We start from the raw sequence: 18854 nt of genomic DNA on the forward strand, positions 1-18854 counted from the left end.
ATTTAATTAGCTCTCCGTGTTCTTGTGCAAGGAACATCCTGGAACAGTCATAAAGAGAAGTCCCGGCTCAAGCCATAATGGCTTTAGCCATTTTTGTTTGCCTACATTTCGAAGAGGAAGATTGAAAGGCAGAACTGGAGGAAAGGCCAGTTAAAGTTTCACAGCAATTAGATTGGAGATAGCCTCCAGTTGAGGGATTTGGCACAGTCATTGGACTACATCGCTGGGCCACATCATTGCCAATTGATGCATCACTCATTCAGTGCAATGCAAAACAAATTTAACAAGATGCAAAATAAATATTTACAGCATAACCACACTTTTTTCGTAACCAGAGATTTGCTACTTTCACCTGGTTTGTATGTGCATAGGAATCCAGCGTTAGATAATGATGAGCCATAAAGCGTCAGTGATCCGGGTTCAATTCTGGCCGCTGTCTGTAAGGAGTTTGTACGTTCTCCTCGTGTCTGCGTGGGTTTCCTCCGGGTGATCCAGTTTCCTCCCACATTCCAAAGACGTACGGGTTAGGAAGTTGTGGGCATGCTATGTTGGCGCCGGAAACGTGGCGACACTTACGGGCTGTCCCCAGAACACTCTATGCAAAAGGTGCACTTCACTGTGTGTTTCGATGTACATGTGACTAATAAAGATATCTTATCTCTTAGCTTACAATGCCAGGCTGGAGCGAAACATTCCCTTTGCCCAGTGGGTACCTTACACAGAGGAGCTGACATTGAGACGCACACAGGTAACTTGGCACCAGGGGGGAATGAATCATTCCTTACATCTACAGTATAGGCACCTGTGCAGCAGCTGACATTGCAAACACCATCTGTACGTTACCTGAGAGAGGGAATCATATCCCCAGGGTACTGTATACACTGAGAGGCGACGTTGCAAAATATGAACCATACCTTACCAGATCTGAGCAAATCACTCCCATTATCCACTGCAGCTTGTACATTTACAGGAGCTGACACTGCAACACATTCTGGTGTGGAGTAACTTTGCTTTTCTCCAGTATGTAATCAAAGCTTTGCATCTACAGAAGCCTCAGAGCTGAAACAGAAACCTTTCTATTGATTAAGTGAAACGCATTAAGCTTCTCTACCACACTCAAACATGAAAAGCTTTTAACCCAATTACTGACTCTGCCTTTATGTGCTGATCTCACTGCTATTCCTGTTCATGATTACTGAAGATGGAGAAATCATCCTGAGGTAAAAAACAACTCTCAACATGTTTCAGCAGAGAACTGTGGAAGCTCAGTGTACAGAAAGAAACCATTCAGGCCACCATGTTTCTGCGAGGTCTTTGCAAGTCATTTGGGAATTGTTCCATTCCTCTATTCTTTGCCTGAGGTACTTCAATTTTTCCTTCCCAATTATCTAGCCAACTTGCTTTTGGAAGTTACTTTTGAATCCACTGTAACCCTGCTTTCCACCCGTGCATTCCAGTGCATAATCATTAAAACAATGCTGATCTCACCTGAATTTCTTTCACCATTTATTTTGTCTGTGTTCTCTGGTTATTGACCACCTTGCCAATGGATTTATAAGCACTTCCATTGTATTTCCAATGCTTTGAGAACAATCCCAGATTCTTTCCTCTCTCTACACCTCTTCTTCCCTGGTGACATTCTGGTAATTTCCTTGGTGCCCTTTCCAAGATATTGACATACTGAGTCTTTCAGTTTTACATTTGCCCTCTTTGATGCTTCTGGTGGTGCAATCCCTTGCTCTGGGATCACAGGTACTACCAATTCTCTGTTATGGTTTATGAAGGCGTCTAATCCTCACTATTCCTCAGCAAACATCATCCTGAGATCCTTGAACAATTAGGAGCTTTACCATCAGGACCCAATTAAGTGAGAGAGCCTCCTTCCAAAGCCAACCTCAGGAGCTCCTTGAAAGGATGGGCTCCACCATTGCCCTCTTAAGCACAATAAAAAGTTGTCAGGTTGTGGGGTTTTCAACCTGAAATGTTAACTCTGTTTCTCTTCCCACAGGTGTGGCCTGACTGACCTGCAGAGTATTTCCATTATTTTCTGTTTTATGTCAGGTTATAGACTTTTTCAAGGATTACTAATTGAGGCAAAAATGATGTTAGATTGGATAGGTTAAAAGTGAGTGAGGAAATAACACAATGGTCAAATACAATTAAAGCTAATTGTTTGGGCAGAGGATAACTACCAACACAGAATGATTAGACTTAAAGTTGTTTCCTTTGCTTGTCTCTAAATAAGTTCTTATGCTCATCAATGTAAGGGATGGAGAAAGATGTTGAGCGATGGGATTGTGTGTTCCGCCACAGCATCCAGTGGTGGAACCTCGCCCTTTCACAATTTAGTAAGCACCCTGGGTGAAGGCATTAAAGGTTTACTTGCTAAATTTGCTGATGACAAATAGATAGGTCAGAATAAGTTGTAAAGGGGACACAAAGAGGCCACAAAGGGATATCAATAGCTTAGGTGAATGGACAAAAATCTGGCAAATAGATGATGGGGGATAATTCATTTGGGCAGAAAAAGTGAAAAAGAAGCATACTATCCAAATGCAGGGCCCTAGGATGTATAGGGATATGGATGTCATTGTGCACGATTCATAAATTTCTAGTTTTCAAGTACTGTAAGGAATTAGGCAAGGTAGTAGAATGTCATTGCTTATTGCTAGGGGCATTGAATACAAAAGTAGGGAGGTAATGCTTCAATTATATAGGGCACTGGTAGAACATAGAACACTATAGCATAAGAACAGGCCCTTCAGCCCAGAATGTTGCGACCATGTCTGGAGTACGGCATATAGTTTTTGTCTCCTTATTTAAATAAGTATGTAAATGAATGAGAAGCCATTCAGAGAAGGTTATTGGCACAGACATGCTGGACTGAAAGGCCTGTTCCTGTGCTGTACTGTTCTATGTTTACTAGACTAATATCTCGTATGAGCAGGTTGTCTTGTAAGGAGATGTTGGACAGGTTTGCATTATATTCAGTGGAGATTAGAACAGTAAAGGGGAACAAATGAAAAAGTAAGATCCTGAGGGTTTTGGCAAGGTGATGAGGATATTGTGGAAGAATTTAGAACTAGGGGTCTCTGTTTAAAAATGAAGTGTTGCCCATTTAAGGTGATGCAAATTTTCAGTCTTTGGAACTCTTTTCCTCAAAGATCAATGGAAGCAGAGTTTTTTTAGTATTTTTGAGGCAGAGATGGATACATTCTTGATGAGCATGGAGATAAAAGGTTACAGTGGGTCAACTTAAGCGATTAGATCAGCTGTGATCTTATTAATTGGCAGAGTAGGATTGAAAGGCTGAGTGGCCTATGCCTGCTGCTGATTTATATGTTCATATGTAGTGCAGTCAACTGCAATTTCAAAGTTTTAGTCTCCAAAACCTTTCTTCTTTGAGAATTGTTACGTTTATTCAACTCATTAATTCATTTCCAAAGACGTACAGGTTAGGAAATTGTGGGCATGCTATGTTGGCGCTGGAAGCGTGGTGACACTTGCGGGCTGGCCCTAGAACACTCTACGCAAAAGATGCATTTCACTGTGTGTTTCGATGTGCATGTGAGTAATAAAGAAACCTTATCTTATTTTATCTAATTACTTATTCAATACCCATTCTTGTTGCAAATCACTACTAAATATTCCAAGATTTCCGGGAATGTCATTCAGATTATTTTAGGATCTTTTTTATAATGGCAATTTCACGGCTAATTCCTTGTCATTGTATTTGGAAATAAAGTACAAAGCAAACATGCTGTCACATGGCAACAAGGTCCAATGACATTACCTTCAAGCTATCCTAAGTAAGCAGTTTGATCACTGTTCTATTTGAAGTCTGAACTAATCATCCTATCCCATAGTCTAAATGGATTGAGCGTCTCCAGGAGATAATACTTTGTAAGCTGAACCTGACCTTACATCAATAACACAACAAAAAAGGAAATAAAAACTCTGCAAGGCCAAAAAGTGAAAACTTCCAAAATTTCAGATGTGCTTTTCAAAAACGGAAGTAGTTCATCAGGTCAACTTTAATGTTCTTATCCCACTCTTTGTTCGGTGCCCACGCACTTCAAATCTCCGCCAAACTTTAATATCACTCGCTCTAATCCCACTCACTTGTTTGCTTAAATTATTTTGTGGGAAAGGGTAATCGTGCAGATAAATTGAAGACAAGGGAAACAAAGTGTCAGTACAGATAGGGTTTTAGATATTTATATACACTCAGGGAATTCAGGAAATTGATAAACTGAAGCTGAGGAGAAGGGGGGGCATGGTGCACTGAACATAGAACAGTACAGCACAATACAGGCCCTTCGGCCCACAATGTTGTGCCAACCTTTAAACCTTGCCTGAGATTATCTAACCCCTTCCTCCTATATATCCCTCTATTTTAAATTCCTCCATATGCCTATCTAGTAATCTCGAATTTGACCAATGTACCTGCCTCCACCACCATCCCAGGCAGCGCATTCCATGCCCCAACCACTCACTGGGTAATAAAGCCTTCCTCTGATATCTCCCTTGAACTTCCCACCCATTACTTTAAAGCCATGCCCTCTTGTATTGAGCATTGGTGCACTGGCTGTCCACTCTATCTATTCCTCTTAATATTTTGCACACCTCTATCATGTCTCCTCTCATCCTCCTGTACAACAGGCAGCGCCAATGGGAAACTGTTGAATTGCTGGGAGGCAGATGTGTTTGCTTTTGGTACTTTCTATGTTCAATTGCAGGTATTTCTCATTTACCCAAAATAGCATGTCTGACTGAATTAAAGTGGTCATGGAATAGAATCAGTGAATTTTAGAAAAGTATGAAAACAGAAAGGATGGCATTTGACCAATAATTTCCAATTAAAAAAGGAGCTATTTAGGATTGTTCCACTTCCAAGTTCTCTGCCCATATCCTTGCATGATACAGCTTCAAGTTCTCATCAAGATACTTACAAGAAGGACTGAGAGTCTCTGCCTCCAACACCCCCACTTAGGCACTGAGTTGCATTCCCCCACTCCTCCTTGGTGAAAAATGTCTTCCTCAATTCCACCCTAATTGTTTTACCAATTATCTTCATCTATGTTCCCTAGTTATTGACCCCTCAATTAGGGGAAATAGCTCCTTCCTGTACACTCCTATTCCTCTTATAATTAAATCTCCCCTCAGTTCTAGAGAAACTAATACTAGCCTGAACAGTCATAACTATAGTTTTCCAGCCCTGGCAATATCCTTATATATCTGCTTTGCCCCCACTCCAATGTTATCACATCTTTCCAGCAGTGTGGTGTACAGAACTGTATACTGTACTAGCTGTGACCTAACTAGTGTTTTATGTGGTTCTAGCATGTTCTCCCTGCCTTGATCTGAATCACCTACAATTATCACAAATTTGAATGAGTTTTTTGAAGAGATGATCAAGAGAACTGACATAGGAAGGGCAGTAGACATTGTCTATATGGACTTCGGCAAGGCTTGGGACATCCAGCTTGGTAAACTGATCCGGAAGGTGAGAACACATGGGATCCAGGGTAAGCTGGCCACTTGAATACAAAATTGGCTTGTGGACAGAAGCATTAGTTGGTCGTGGAGGATTGTTTTTCAGATTGGAGGACTGTGCTGCAGGGATTGGTGCTGGGTCCTTTATTGTTTGTCAAATATATTAATGATTTTGAAGAGAATACAGGTGATATGATTAGTAAGTTTGTAGATGACACCAAAATTGTGCCAGAGAGATGACTCATGGAAGAGGGTGCAATACACATCCAGGGACCTCACTGAGTAAAAATGGAACAGCTTCAGACAGGTATTGGAGGGCAAAATCTGCCCACAGAACTGTGCTCTTCCTCCTGCAACAGCCAATTTTCCAAAGAGATGATGGATTGTGGTCTAGTGATAACAATCTAGAAGCTATAAGTTCAAGCACCATTATAGCAATTTATGAATAAACCCAGTGAAATGGGGCTCAACAGTACAAAATAAAAGTGAAATCTGACTGTAAAAACCACATTGATTCACAAATATCCTTCAAAGACATAAATCTCCCACCCCTCCCTGATGTGGGTCTAAACGTGGCTTCACTCTCACTGTTAACGGTTGACATTAAATGACCTGTAAGAACAAAAGATGAGGAACATGCTAAATCCTTGCTAAATCTGAGTACAATTAAAAGCAAACCAAAAGAACGTTTTGATTTCTTTTGGCATGAGGGATAGTTTGAGAAGCCAAGTGAGAACAAGCACCTCCCAGAAGCCGTTGCTAAGCACTATCTAAATCATGTTTGCTGCAATATAGTGCATTATCTTAAAATGTTAATGTTAAATCAATCGCATTAAGCAGCTTTTTACATTCAGTTACCTGATATGGAAATCTCCTTATGCTTCTTAATTGCTGTATAAAACAAGATTCATTTTCTCTCTCTCTCTCTGTCTCTCTCCCTCCCTCCCTCTCCCTCTCTCTCTCTCTTTTTGTTTCCTTTCTATCAGCTTCTTTTAATTAACAATATGAAAATGGATAGTGTTGTTAGGACTGATGGTGCATTCCAACATCATGTTTTCCATTTGCTTTTAAAAATATAGTGGCCATTTCTGGACCCAAGACCCAAGATAACTGCAGATCAACAGCCTGCCTTATTGGTTTTCTTTAAGAGCTGTGGATACAGAGAATTTGGATTTTGGTGAAACCTTTAATACAATTCCTCTGGAGATGTTTGTATTGAAAGTACAGTGAGTGATAGTGAAAATGCTTCACACTGAATGAATAATTGAACTTAAAAGGTTATAAAAACAGTAAAAAGACTGACATCAGTGGGAGTCCACAAAGGTCTATTTTGTTTAATATATGATCTACAGCTAGTAATCAGAAACACAGTTGCAGATACTACAAAGCTAATGAAGGTGACAGGTGAAATTTACAGCTAAACAGGGCAGGCTACAGGAGGATTTGTTTGTACTTGGGAAATGAGCAGACGAAAGGCAGATGACTTTCAATATAAAGGAATGTAAAAATTCAGGAAAGAAGCTTAATTTCATCGCAAAGTAATAAAAGAGATGCAGGAGTCCTGACTGATAAAAAGTGAACCACAGTAGAAACGTCTGGTTGCATTGAATAAATCAAAGATTGGGATGATTTAAAAGGTCAACATTGAGCTGAAATAGCAAGGGAATCATGCTGCTTTATAAATAAATGGCATGTGTGCGCTACTTATCATCATGGTGACCTTAGTAGAGGAAAGTAGGTTTAGTTATCGAAAAGATACAGTAAAACCAACCAGATGATTGCTGAAATGGAGGGATTAGATTAAATGAAGAGACTGTGCAAATTGACTAGATTCTCCTTGGAAAAGAGAGCCTCGGTGGCTGATATGTTCAATATTTATAGGATTCTAAGTTTCCTCACAAGCTTCCACAAACAGCAATGACCAAATAATCTGTTCTATTAACATGGTTTGAGTGATAAATACTGGCCAGAATTCCCACTCAGTGGGACAGTGAAGATAGCAGTGATAATGATTGATATACAGCAGTTCAGTTAGCATCTTGAAATTGAAACTACAGGCTGAACTTACAGGTGTGCTTAGTCAATATAATGAACTATGTACAGAGGACCCTAGTGTAGTATGAGGGCATTTCATTGTATGAGCTGATAAATTGCTGAAGTGTTATAAAAACATGCAGTCTCCTTTCTGAAATGGAAATGGAAATAGCACTAAACTACCCAGCACTCTGCCATACGTGGGAATGGATAGCAGAGTGCTGGACAAGGTTAGTGTTTCTCCTTGTCACTGTATCTGCCATTTCTCTCACTGTTTGGCTCTTCTACCTCTGCAGCTTCCCTTTCTCTCTCACGTTCTCACCTCCAACTCTGTACCGGCTCTTTCTCTCTCACTAGTTCTCCTCTATCATTTTATCTCCTCTTTTTCTCACTACTTTTCTCCTTTCCTTATCTGTTATGATTCTTTATCCTCTGGTACCATCTCTGCTTCAATTACTGTACTTGCTTTCCCTACCATTCTCCATCAGGACCCTCACCATTGTACATAAACTTGATTTCAGATATCCATTACCCTCTGTGAATTTGCTCCTGAAGCATTCATCATTGCATGAACCTTACTGCAGACATCTCCATTCAAAAATGGATAATGCTCCAGATGCCAATGTGCGATGAACAGTTTGCAGAAATCTGCCATTTCATGCAACTCACAAAGTACAGTCCTTGTGCAACTGACTTAAAACAGTGAAGCTCATCTGAAACACTTCATCATCTCACCATGGAGACACACCATCTGCTGTGATCTCACCGTGGACACCCACCATTTCCTGCGATCTCACCATGGACACCCACCATCTCCTGCGATCTCACCATGGACATCCACCATCTGCTGTGATCTCACTGTGGACGCCCACCATTTCCTGTGATCTCACCGTGGACACCCACCATCTCCTACGATCTTACCATGGACACCTACCATCTGCTGTGATCTCACTGTGGACACCCACCATCTCCTGTGACCTCACCGTGGACACCCACCATCTCCTATGATCTCGCCGTGGACACCCACCATCTCCTGTGATCTCACCGTGGACACCCACCATCTCCTGTGCAACTCATTTGGAATTCTCTCCCATCTCCACTGTGACTCACTGCAGACACTCATCATCTCTCTGGGAGGCACCCTCCTACAAATGTTAGTGCTCCAGAGACCCAGGTTCAATCTTGACCTTGGGTGCTACCTGTGCAGTGTTTGCACATTCTTTCGGTGACTATAATGGGGTTACTCCAGGTGCACCAATTTCTGCTCAAGTCCAAAAGATGTGGTGGTAGGTCTATTGACTACAGTAAATGACCATTTAGTGTAGGTTAACAGCAAAAAGATTCAAAGAGGAGTTGATGAGAGGATAAGTTACAGGAGTTTCAGGAAATAACGAGAGAGGAGTGGGATGAAGGGAATTGCTCCCACCGGAGCCAGCATGGATCCGATTGACCAAAAGGCCTCCATCAGTGATCTTAAAAGATAAAATCTCCTGCATAACACACTCCTAACACTCACCATCTCCCATGTAACTCATCCCGACATTCACCACTTCCCGTGTAACTCATCCCGACACTCACCACTTCCCGTGTAACTCATTCCGACACTCACCATCTCCCGTGTAACTCACTCCCACACTCACTCCCCACACTCACCATCTCCCATGTAACTCACTCCCACGCTCACCATCTCCCGTGTAATTCACTCCCACACTCACCATCTCCCGTGTAACTCACTCCCCACACTCACCATCTCCCATGTAACTCACTGCCCACACCCATCATCTCCTGTGTAACTCACTCCAAACACTCACCATCTTCCATTTAACTCACTGCTAACACCCATCATCTCCTGTGTAACTCACTGCCCACGCTCACCATCTCCCATGTAACTCACTCCCCACACTCACCATCTCCCGTGTAACTCACTGCCGACACTCACCATCTCCCGTGTAACTCACTCCTCACACTCACCATCTCCCGTGTAACTCACTGCTAACACTCACCATCTCCCATGTAACTCACTGCCCACACTCACCATCTCCCGTGTAACTCACTGCCCACACTCACCATCTCCCGTGTAACTCACTCCTCACACTCACCATCTCCCGTGTAACTAATTCCCAACACTCACCATCTTCCATTTAACTCACTGCTAACACTCACCATCTCCCGTGTAACTGATTCGCAATACTCACCATTTCTTGTGTAACTCACTCCAGGATCTCACACTTTTCATGTTAGCTTACTCCACATATCCATATTCTTCAATAGGCCATTAGAGTGAAATAAAAATCATCTCATCTCTATCCAAAACACGTGAGCACCTTTGTTGTATGTTTAGTCATAAGGGAAATCATCCTCTCCATCACCACTTTGTTAGAACCTGTCAGGACCTTATATGATTCAATCAAGTCACCTTTCATTCTTCTAAAATCCAGCAAGTCTACCTTGTCCAGCCTTTCACATTAACCACCTACCCCAATCCAGCTCTAATTGTCCAGCATTGGAATAATTACTATTACCATTTTATATCCTTATCTGTGATTTAATGGTTTCACTTTTTTTTAAATTGAAAGCTTGTCTTGCTTTTAATTTGTTTTGTATCTTGTATCTTCAAGATTTTTTTACGTACATTTATTTTGTTATTAACAATCAACTCCAGTGGATATAATACCGCTGTTTAGTCTTTTCTCAGAAGACAATGGGTCCATTCCAGATATTATTCCAATAACCTTCTTTGAACTGCTGACAATACATTAACATTCTTCCTTAAATGTGGAGAACAAAACCATATACCGAACTCCAAACATGGTGTCATCAATGCCTATACCTGAAGCATCACCTTCCTTCTTTTATTTCACTGTTCATAATGTAAATCACTTGGTCAGGCCCATTTGCTGTATAACTCACTGTAGACTGCCACATTCATCTGTACGCCTAATTCCAGACACCCACTATTCCCTGGGTAACTTCGGATGCACACAGAAAGCAATTTGTTCACTTAGTGTATTGTTGTAATTCCAGCGTTTCTGAGAATGGCAGCAGCAATGCATGAACTTCCACGTCAGAGAAGTTTGCAGATCTCCAGCTTTGGATTGTTGTGGACATACACTACCTGGTGAAACCACAATCAGTAACAAGACTTCATTCTTCAATATGTTATGGGTTTGATATTTGCTCCTCCATGTAGATCACTTCTAGCAATGCATCCACATCCTTCTCACTACATCCTCGCAGTCAAAAATGAAACTTGTTGCATCATTTATAAAATTACATACTTTTCCCAGCATCTTAAGAATATAGAACTTCCTACTCCACTCAATATTTCCATTCCTTTACCATCAGCAGCCTTTTAAATTCTGACCTATGTGCCATCTAACTGTATTTCCTGTTCCAATTGATTCTTTCGTACAAACTTTCCGAGTTTTATAATGCTTTATGTTCTGGGCTGCAACCCATCAGCTTAGTTGCTCACTGGTGTATTTCTTTATACAGTAGTCTTTACGTTGTGAACAGATGTCCAGAACAGTTCATAGGGAAAAACAGCAGACATTTTGTGCCAAGAATATTCATAAATGCCACACTTAAAATTTCAATCAGTGATTCACTAAGTGCAGACAACACTTAGTGAATCCAGCACTAAAACACTTCTGATTACACCAAGTATCTGGAAGACATAGCCCTCTACTAGTCTGCACCTACAGGAAAACGCACTTCCTAAGTATCAAGATCCATGAAGAGACCCTGGAACAACTGCCCATGTATCAGGAGCCACCCTTCAATGAAGGCAGGCATTCATGATGAAATTCACCACCACCTCCAGTTCTCCAGCACACCCTCTGGCTGTCAAAGTCCCACTGTCCTCTTGTATGCTTCAGAAACAAGGACCACTGAAGAAATGCAGTCATTTCAGTTTCCACCAACTCCTCCAACTCCATTGGCAGTATAGGCCAACCATGGTCAGCATCCTCTCCGAGGCCGATATCCTCAACGTCGAGGTTCTGATGACACTTCACCAGCTCCAGCGGACAGGCCATATTGGTGTTTGGCATGCAGACAGATTCCTGAAACTAAGCACTCTCCTCTTGGCTCCAAACATGACAAACCATTTCCTGGAGGTCAGAGAAAATGCTTCAAGGACATTTTCAAAGCCTGCTTGTAAAAATGGAACATTCTCACCAATTGATAGAAATCCCTGACTTGTGACCAGTCGGAAAGGTACTGAGTACCTTAAGTCTCTTCCACAGGAGGCTTTGTGCAAACAGTGAAAGGTACACACACATCCCTGGCTAACTACCCACCCATGCAATCAAGCATCACCTGCCCCACTTGTGGCCAAGTCCTACACGGAATTTTCAGCCTCCTCACAACCCACGGAATCAAGTCATCTCTCACCCTGAGGGACTTCCATAGAAGAAGATCTATTTCTTTATTTCTGAGCTCCTTACACTATCTGTTTGTGCAGTAACTGTAGAAGAAATCACAGAAGCTATTTTATGTCAGGAGCAACCAAAAATGCCTGCTCCCTGGTTTTGTCCATCTCTCTGAGACATCTTTCTGCACAAGAGGAAAGTTACAGAAATGTTCTGGTTTCTTCTAATGAAAGATCAATTATCCTTTCCATATTTACCGTGACATTGGTTGAGTAATACATGAATAGTGCCGCAAGCCCTTTTACATTCATCTGAATGGATTGACAATGACATAGCTTTATTTGAAAGCTGTTACCTCCGAAAAGGCAGCACTCCCTCAGGCTTGGCACCACAGGCCAATCTCTTATGCAACTGAACCATGCTAATGGTTATCTGTCAGATAAACTCTGCAACAAATGTGCTTATAAGCTGAAGAAAAAACTTACCTTTGTCTTTCTCCTTGAGTTATCCCAAATTGCTTAGAGCCAGTGAAGCACATTTTAAAATTGCAGCCACTACTGTAACATAGGAAATATGGCAGCCAGTAAACTTCAACAAACTGCAAAGCGGTAATCTCCTTCAGTGGTTATGCCTGAGATAGAATAGGACCCAGGGACAACTCTCCTGCTACAGGATATTTTACATCAACTTGAGAGGTTATATGGACCCCTGCTCTCAGTTCTTATCCAAAGCTTGCACTTCCAAAAGTGTAGCCCTTCCTCTGCCTTGCACTGAAATGTCGGCCTAGATTTTGTGCTCAATTCACACGAGTGGAGCTCTGTCAAGCCTTGAGGCTTGAATGCTATCACCAAGCCATGGATGCAATGACACGGAAAGGCATCTTCAAACCTTACTCTGTCGGGAGTGGGGTTCAGTCACTTAGGTTTTAATTTGATTACAGACTTGCATATTCAAAGACATTTGTGATCATCCTCACACTGTTTTATCATTCATTTCACCCAGATTTCTGCCAGCTACGCCAAAATAGCTTTTCCTTTTACCCAAGCTCCAAAAACAGTATTTGGCCTTCACTTCTGTTTGGCTTCAATATGTGCACTATGGTGTAAAATAAGGCATCTGTGAGTATATACTTACTAAGCTTATCGTAAGTGTTATATAATCTGACGCCACCACCTAGCAGCCTTAAACCAGAACCCACAGATTAAAACAGCGTTATATATAATAATGGATGCTAACAGAGATTTATTTTTAATATTAAAGATAAAAGATAAACATAGAAAGGCTCTGCATTTCGCAGTGTGATATTTGTTATTGGTATTTTAAGGGTGCGTTCAGAACCATTAAAAGCAGATTTTGAATAATGATGACAATTTTCTGTTTTTACCCTCCCCTCATATAAAATGTCCGTCACACAGTGTCCTGTTCAAAAAAAATCTGTTTCTACATCAGAAAGCAGGAGTGCAACATTAACATGGTTGAACGGCAATCCTCTTAAATATTCTTATATATATTAAACCCGATTAAATCCTCACCACCACCACCACCCCCACCACCGATTCACCCCACTGACTCACCTGGGCTTCTTTGCTTGGGTTGGAACTCTTGATGTAGATTTGCTGCATCCTTCACTGCATCCCCAGGCATTGTCGATCTGGATCTCGGGATTAATGCTGTGGATTTGTTTAGGTAGAGCAGCCAGCTTGTGTCGTTTGATATCTCTCCACCTCGTCTCACCAATGCTGTTGAGCTGGGGGAGGGGGGTAGCAAGGAAGGGGGAGAGAGAAAGAGAGAGAGAGAGAGAGAGAGAGAGAGAGAGAGAGAGAGCAAACGTGTGCTGTATCCTGCGTGTGTATTTGTGTGTGTGCTTGGGACTGAAAGTGCACTGCACCAGCATCCCTTCTGACAGTGCACTCTACTGTACTTAGCTGTGTCATGCTAGATGATGTCAGCAGGATTCAGGAAAAAAATCAGGGTGTGTACCAGGCACTGCAGAATGGTAGAGAGAGAGGAAAAAGAGAGAGCTTGCCTGTAATCAATACTGCAGAAAATAAAGCCACTTTTCAGGACTTGTATCCTATTGCATCAGTCTGATCTTTTCAAAAGTCTCTTTCATTAAAAGATAAAACATATTTTTCTCTAATTTCTACAATGTCATTTCAGTCTTTGTTGCACGTTCATCCTTCACCCTTCATTAAAGATTCATTTAGATTCAAGCAGTGTCTTTTTAAGAACCAGCAGGGGTGTCACTCGCAATAATCACCAAGGCACAAAGACTATCAATGAGACAGCTGGAGAGGTTGGGATTTGGTGAAATGGGGATGGGGGTGGGGAAAGGTGTTGCTGGTTGGGGGCTGTGGAGAGAGACAGGGTAATGTATAGGTGGGAGCTTTCCCTTTTTAAAGTAAAAATCCATAATTAATTTCTGCTCAGATATTAACTAAAAAGGATGATTCAGTTCGAAAGAAAGCTGATAACATTAGAAATCAGAACATTTTTCTTAAAATGCTGTATGTATGTAACGGGGCCATCAACAGTGGGAAAGAGGCAAGTTGGGTTATTTTTTTATAAGTCATCTCCACCAGTCACTGGGAAAACGTACCTGTAAGTTGTTTACACTTATTTAACACATGAAGAACTAAAGGGCTAAATTTCACAAATGTGAGGGCAAGTCATGGAGGCCAATTTGATATCAATCCATACAGGGGAGTTCTCTCTGGTATACTGGCCAATACTTATCCCTCAATCGTATCACTAAAACAGATTCACTGGTCACTTATTGCTGTTTCTTGGACATTATTATGCACAAATATTTCAAGAATGGCATCTTTTGAAAATTGTCATTGGCCGTGAAGTACTTCACTATATCCTGAAATGAAAGGTGCTACGTAAATACAAATTCTTCAAAGCAAAATGGCTTCTATTGTTTCCCAGCTCTATTCCCAGCCTCTCACACCCCAACCCTTCCCTGCCCCCACCACATTCCTCATGTTTCTTTTCCCTCATTTTCTCCCCTTCTCACTGGATTGTAACCAAGGTGGCACAGCAAACAGAACTGCTGCCACACACCTCCAGCAACCCAGGCTCGTTCCTGCAAGTGTTAATTTCTAATTGAAAGGACTGTCGCTAATTTAGAATTCATTCGAAATGTGGGCATTGTTGGAAGGTTGCTATTTACTGTCCATTCTTATTAGACAATGTGAGAAGCCATTTCTCTTGAATTGCTGCAGACCATTTGGTGAAGATGCTTCAATTAAACTGTTGGGCTAAGAGTTCTGGGATTTTGATCTTGTGATGATTAGGGAATGCAGAATGAAATCAGGCTGGTATGTGACATGAAGGCAATAGTGTCCCCTTGAGTCATAGTCATACAGACACAGACCCTTCAGCCCATCATCACAACTGTGTAGGGATGACTGGCTTGCTTCTCTAATGTTCATTGTGGAATAGTTAACTTATTATGACAAAATATATTGATAATTACTTTACTGACATCTGCTTCTTAAAGACAGAATTCAGCTTCAAGGGTGAGATCTAACCTCATATTCTTCAGATTAAGTGCTACACAGGTGTAACCTTATGCCAATGTCAATAAAACATAGATGAGATATATAGGAAAACTCCCTTTACATTGTCCATTAAACATTCCCAGGGCAAGTACAACTGGAGTTAGATTTAAGTAAAGCTTCCCTGTAACCCTAGCAATGTTAAAGATGATGCTTTTCTCCTTCAATTACAATTGAGGCTAGATTTTCTGGGATTCCAAGATAACCTAATACCTATTATTAAATTCAATGATTCATTGTAAAGGAAGCATTTTTTTCAATTTGTACTGAAGCTTGGAATTGGATCTTAGTTATAAAGTGCTCTGCAGTTAAGTATTTCTGACAGAACTTGAGCATTATTCATTTTACTCATAGGGTGGAGACTGACCAGTTTAGATCTTTAGCTACACCTACAATGATCTTTGATGGGATTGTAATCTAACGACCCCTTTCCATTCTACAGGGAAGTACTTCCTGATGTGCTGGGATAACTTTAATCCCTCAATCAACATCAACAAAAAAGATGATATATCTATTTATTTTATTTCTATTTGTGGATACTTAGTGTACACGTTTTTTTTTAATTTTGGATATTACAACAGTCAAAGCACTGCTACAATATTTCATTTGCTGTAAAGTGCATTGAGGTATCCTAAGGTCTCAAAAGGTTGCCTGAAGTGCCTTTTCTCCACCCCCTCAAAAAATTCAGGAGTGGAACTGTTAACACTGAATGTTCATCTCCATTCAGTTCCTAACAGAAAAATTTCAATAAACTTAATGAAAATGCCATTAATGAGTCTCCTAACAGCAATATCTTAAGGGTCATATTAACTTGAAAGTTAACAGGAAAGATCATAACAACAAAATGATAACAAACACTGGGCATGGCATAGTTAGTCCAAAATGCTTTGCGCACCTCTTGACCCCTTCAAACCGTCTGCATCGTCCGCAAAACTGTGATCCGAATATTACTTTTGAAGGGTGGGAAAATAGAAAATGAGAAAAAAATAAGCAGTATTGTCAGAGCCTGCAATTGGTTCTGCATGTATGTTAGGAGAAAAAGCTTGCAAAAGGTAAAGATAGGTCAATTGGAATAAGGAAATGGCAGAAACTTAAAGATAGAAAATCTATCTTCATTGTAGAAAACAAAAACTAGTGAGGAATCATGCGGTAAAGAGAATAAGGAACTTAAATCAGTTAATACTAGCAAAGGAGAAATTAATGTGACAAATCCCCAGATATGCTGACTAGTACCTCAGTCCCAGTATGAAGCAACAACCAATCCTGCTCTTCTGTGCACTGCTCTTCCAGTCATCCTTGAGCAGGGCTTTCCTTTTGACTCTAATTAACATGTTTTTGTGCTGAGTCATACCCATGAATCCCTAGAATTCATTTTTGGTGAACTTCTACCGGTGTGCGGTGGAGAGCATCCTGACCTACAGCATTACTGCTTGGTATGCCAGCTGCACTAGGAAGGAGCAGAAAGCTCTGCAGAGGGTCATCAAGACGGCCCAAAACATCATTGGGACTCAGTTATCAGCGATGGAGGACATCTATCAGGCTCGATGTCGGAGCAGGGCTTTAAACATCATTCGAGAACCAGCTCACCCTGCTCACTACCTTTTTAAACTACTCCCTTCTGGTAGGCGATACAGGACAAATACATGCACACACTACAAGACTGAAACACAGCTTTTTTCCCAAAGCTGTTAAATTGTTGAACATGGACTGACACCTATATATACATACTATGTCTTCCCTTTACCGGCTGGACTCATCATGGTGTTATTTAATATATTGATATTGATATGCTGCTGATTATCATTATTATTATTATCATGGTTCATTTGCACACTGCCTTATTTTTTTATACTTTATATTTGTGTATGTTTGTTTTATTTTATAGTTATAATTGCTCTTATCAATTTACTGTTTTGGTTTTTACTAGGCAAGGGAGTGCCATCGTAATCTCATGTTGTTGCAACAGTACAATGACAAATAAAGAAATAATAATAATAATAATTTAAGAGTTAGTTATTTGAGACATAATCTTTCCCATTTCTCTAACCAGCTCAGTGTCCCTTCAGGATGCAACTTTCCAATTATAGTTTTATTTTTTCATTTTTCAGGAATGGGACATCGTCACCAAGGCCTTCATTTATTGTCCATTCCTGGTTACCCTTGAGAAAAAATTGGCTGGTCATTCTTCATGAACTGCTGCAGTTCTGGTGAAGATTTTGCCACAGTCCTGTGATAGGGAGTCCCAGGGTTTACATTCAGTGACAATGAAGGAATGGTAATATATTTCCAGGCAAGGATGGCGTGCAACTTGGAGGAGAATCTGAACATGGTATGCCTACTAGCCTTACCATTCTTGGTATAGAGGTTGAAGGTTTGGGAGGTGCCGTTGGAGTAGCCTAAACAAGTAACTGAAGATGCTGCCTGACTTGCTGAATTTTTCCAGTAATTTGCTTTTTGTTTCAGATTTCCAGCATCTGCAGTGATTTTGATGTTTGAGTAACTACAGTGAATACTTTAGATGGTACACATTGCAGCCACAGTGCACCACTGGTGAAAGGAATACATGCTTGTGGTTGTGAATTGGCAGCCAAATAAACAGGCTGCTTTGTCCTGGGTATCGTTGAACCTCTTGTGTTTTGTTGGAGCTACAATCATCCAGGCCTGTGTAAGCAAGGGAAGGAGTCCATCACCTCAGAACTAACCAGCCATCCTCCCCATCAGCCCCTTTCATGGAAGAATATGCAAATCCCATTAACCATCTCAGAACCCATAAAACCAGAGTGGAAACAAATCATCATTAATCACAAGGGACTGCATAAGAAGCCTCATTCAGACAAGAGTATTTTATCCCTCGATGTGCCTTGCTTTACAGATTCAACCTGAAACTCTGCTTCTCTTTCCATAGAAGCTGTTTTGACCTGCTGAGTGTTTCCTGCATTTTATGTTTTTATTTCATATTTCCAGCACCTGCAGTTTTATTTTTGATTTTCATTAATCTAATGAACCTTTGTTGCATGTCTGTAGAAGCCTTATGACTTTTTTTTTCGAGCTAGTTTACTCGTGTACTTTATTTCCTCTTTATGAATTTCTTGGTACTTTGCTTAATTCTGAAATGTTCCCCATCCTTAGGGCTTACTGGTCTTTTTTGACAATATTATAAGCTTTTTCCATTAATCTGGTAACATCCTCAACTTCTCTTGTTAGCCATAGTTGGGCCACTTACTCTGTCAGGATTTTGTGCATTAAAAGGGAAAAAATCTTATAAACTATGTATTAGTGTATTAATTCTTTATGTTAGCTGTTGTTTGTCTACTATGTCTTGTAGTTTCCCAGTCTACCACAGCCCCAAATGTCCTTTGTACCTTAGATTAGATTTAAAACACTCTTC

The 18854-nt window shown here is 40.8% G+C and overlaps 1 protein-coding gene across 2 annotated transcripts in view; it reads right to left on the reverse strand.

Annotated features, from left to right (window-relative positions):
- Positions 1-13904, reverse strand: part of LOC127574517 (uncharacterized) — a 49775-nt gene extending 35871 nt beyond the window's left edge. For both annotated transcript variants that reach the window (XM_052023558.1, XM_052023557.1), the window contains exon 1: positions 13478-13904. In XM_052023558.1, coding sequence (XP_051879518.1) covers positions 13478-13547 — 70 coding nt within the window. In that variant the 5' untranslated portion in view covers positions 13548-13904. The remainder of the gene's footprint in view (positions 1-13477) is intronic.
- Positions 13905-18854: the final 4950 nt, after the last annotated feature.

This window comes from Pristis pectinata, chromosome 9 (assembly GCF_009764475.1).
Source record: "Pristis pectinata isolate sPriPec2 chromosome 9, sPriPec2.1.pri, whole genome shotgun sequence".
In the NCBI taxonomy this organism is placed as follows: domain Eukaryota; kingdom Metazoa; phylum Chordata; class Chondrichthyes; order Rhinopristiformes; family Pristidae; genus Pristis; species Pristis pectinata.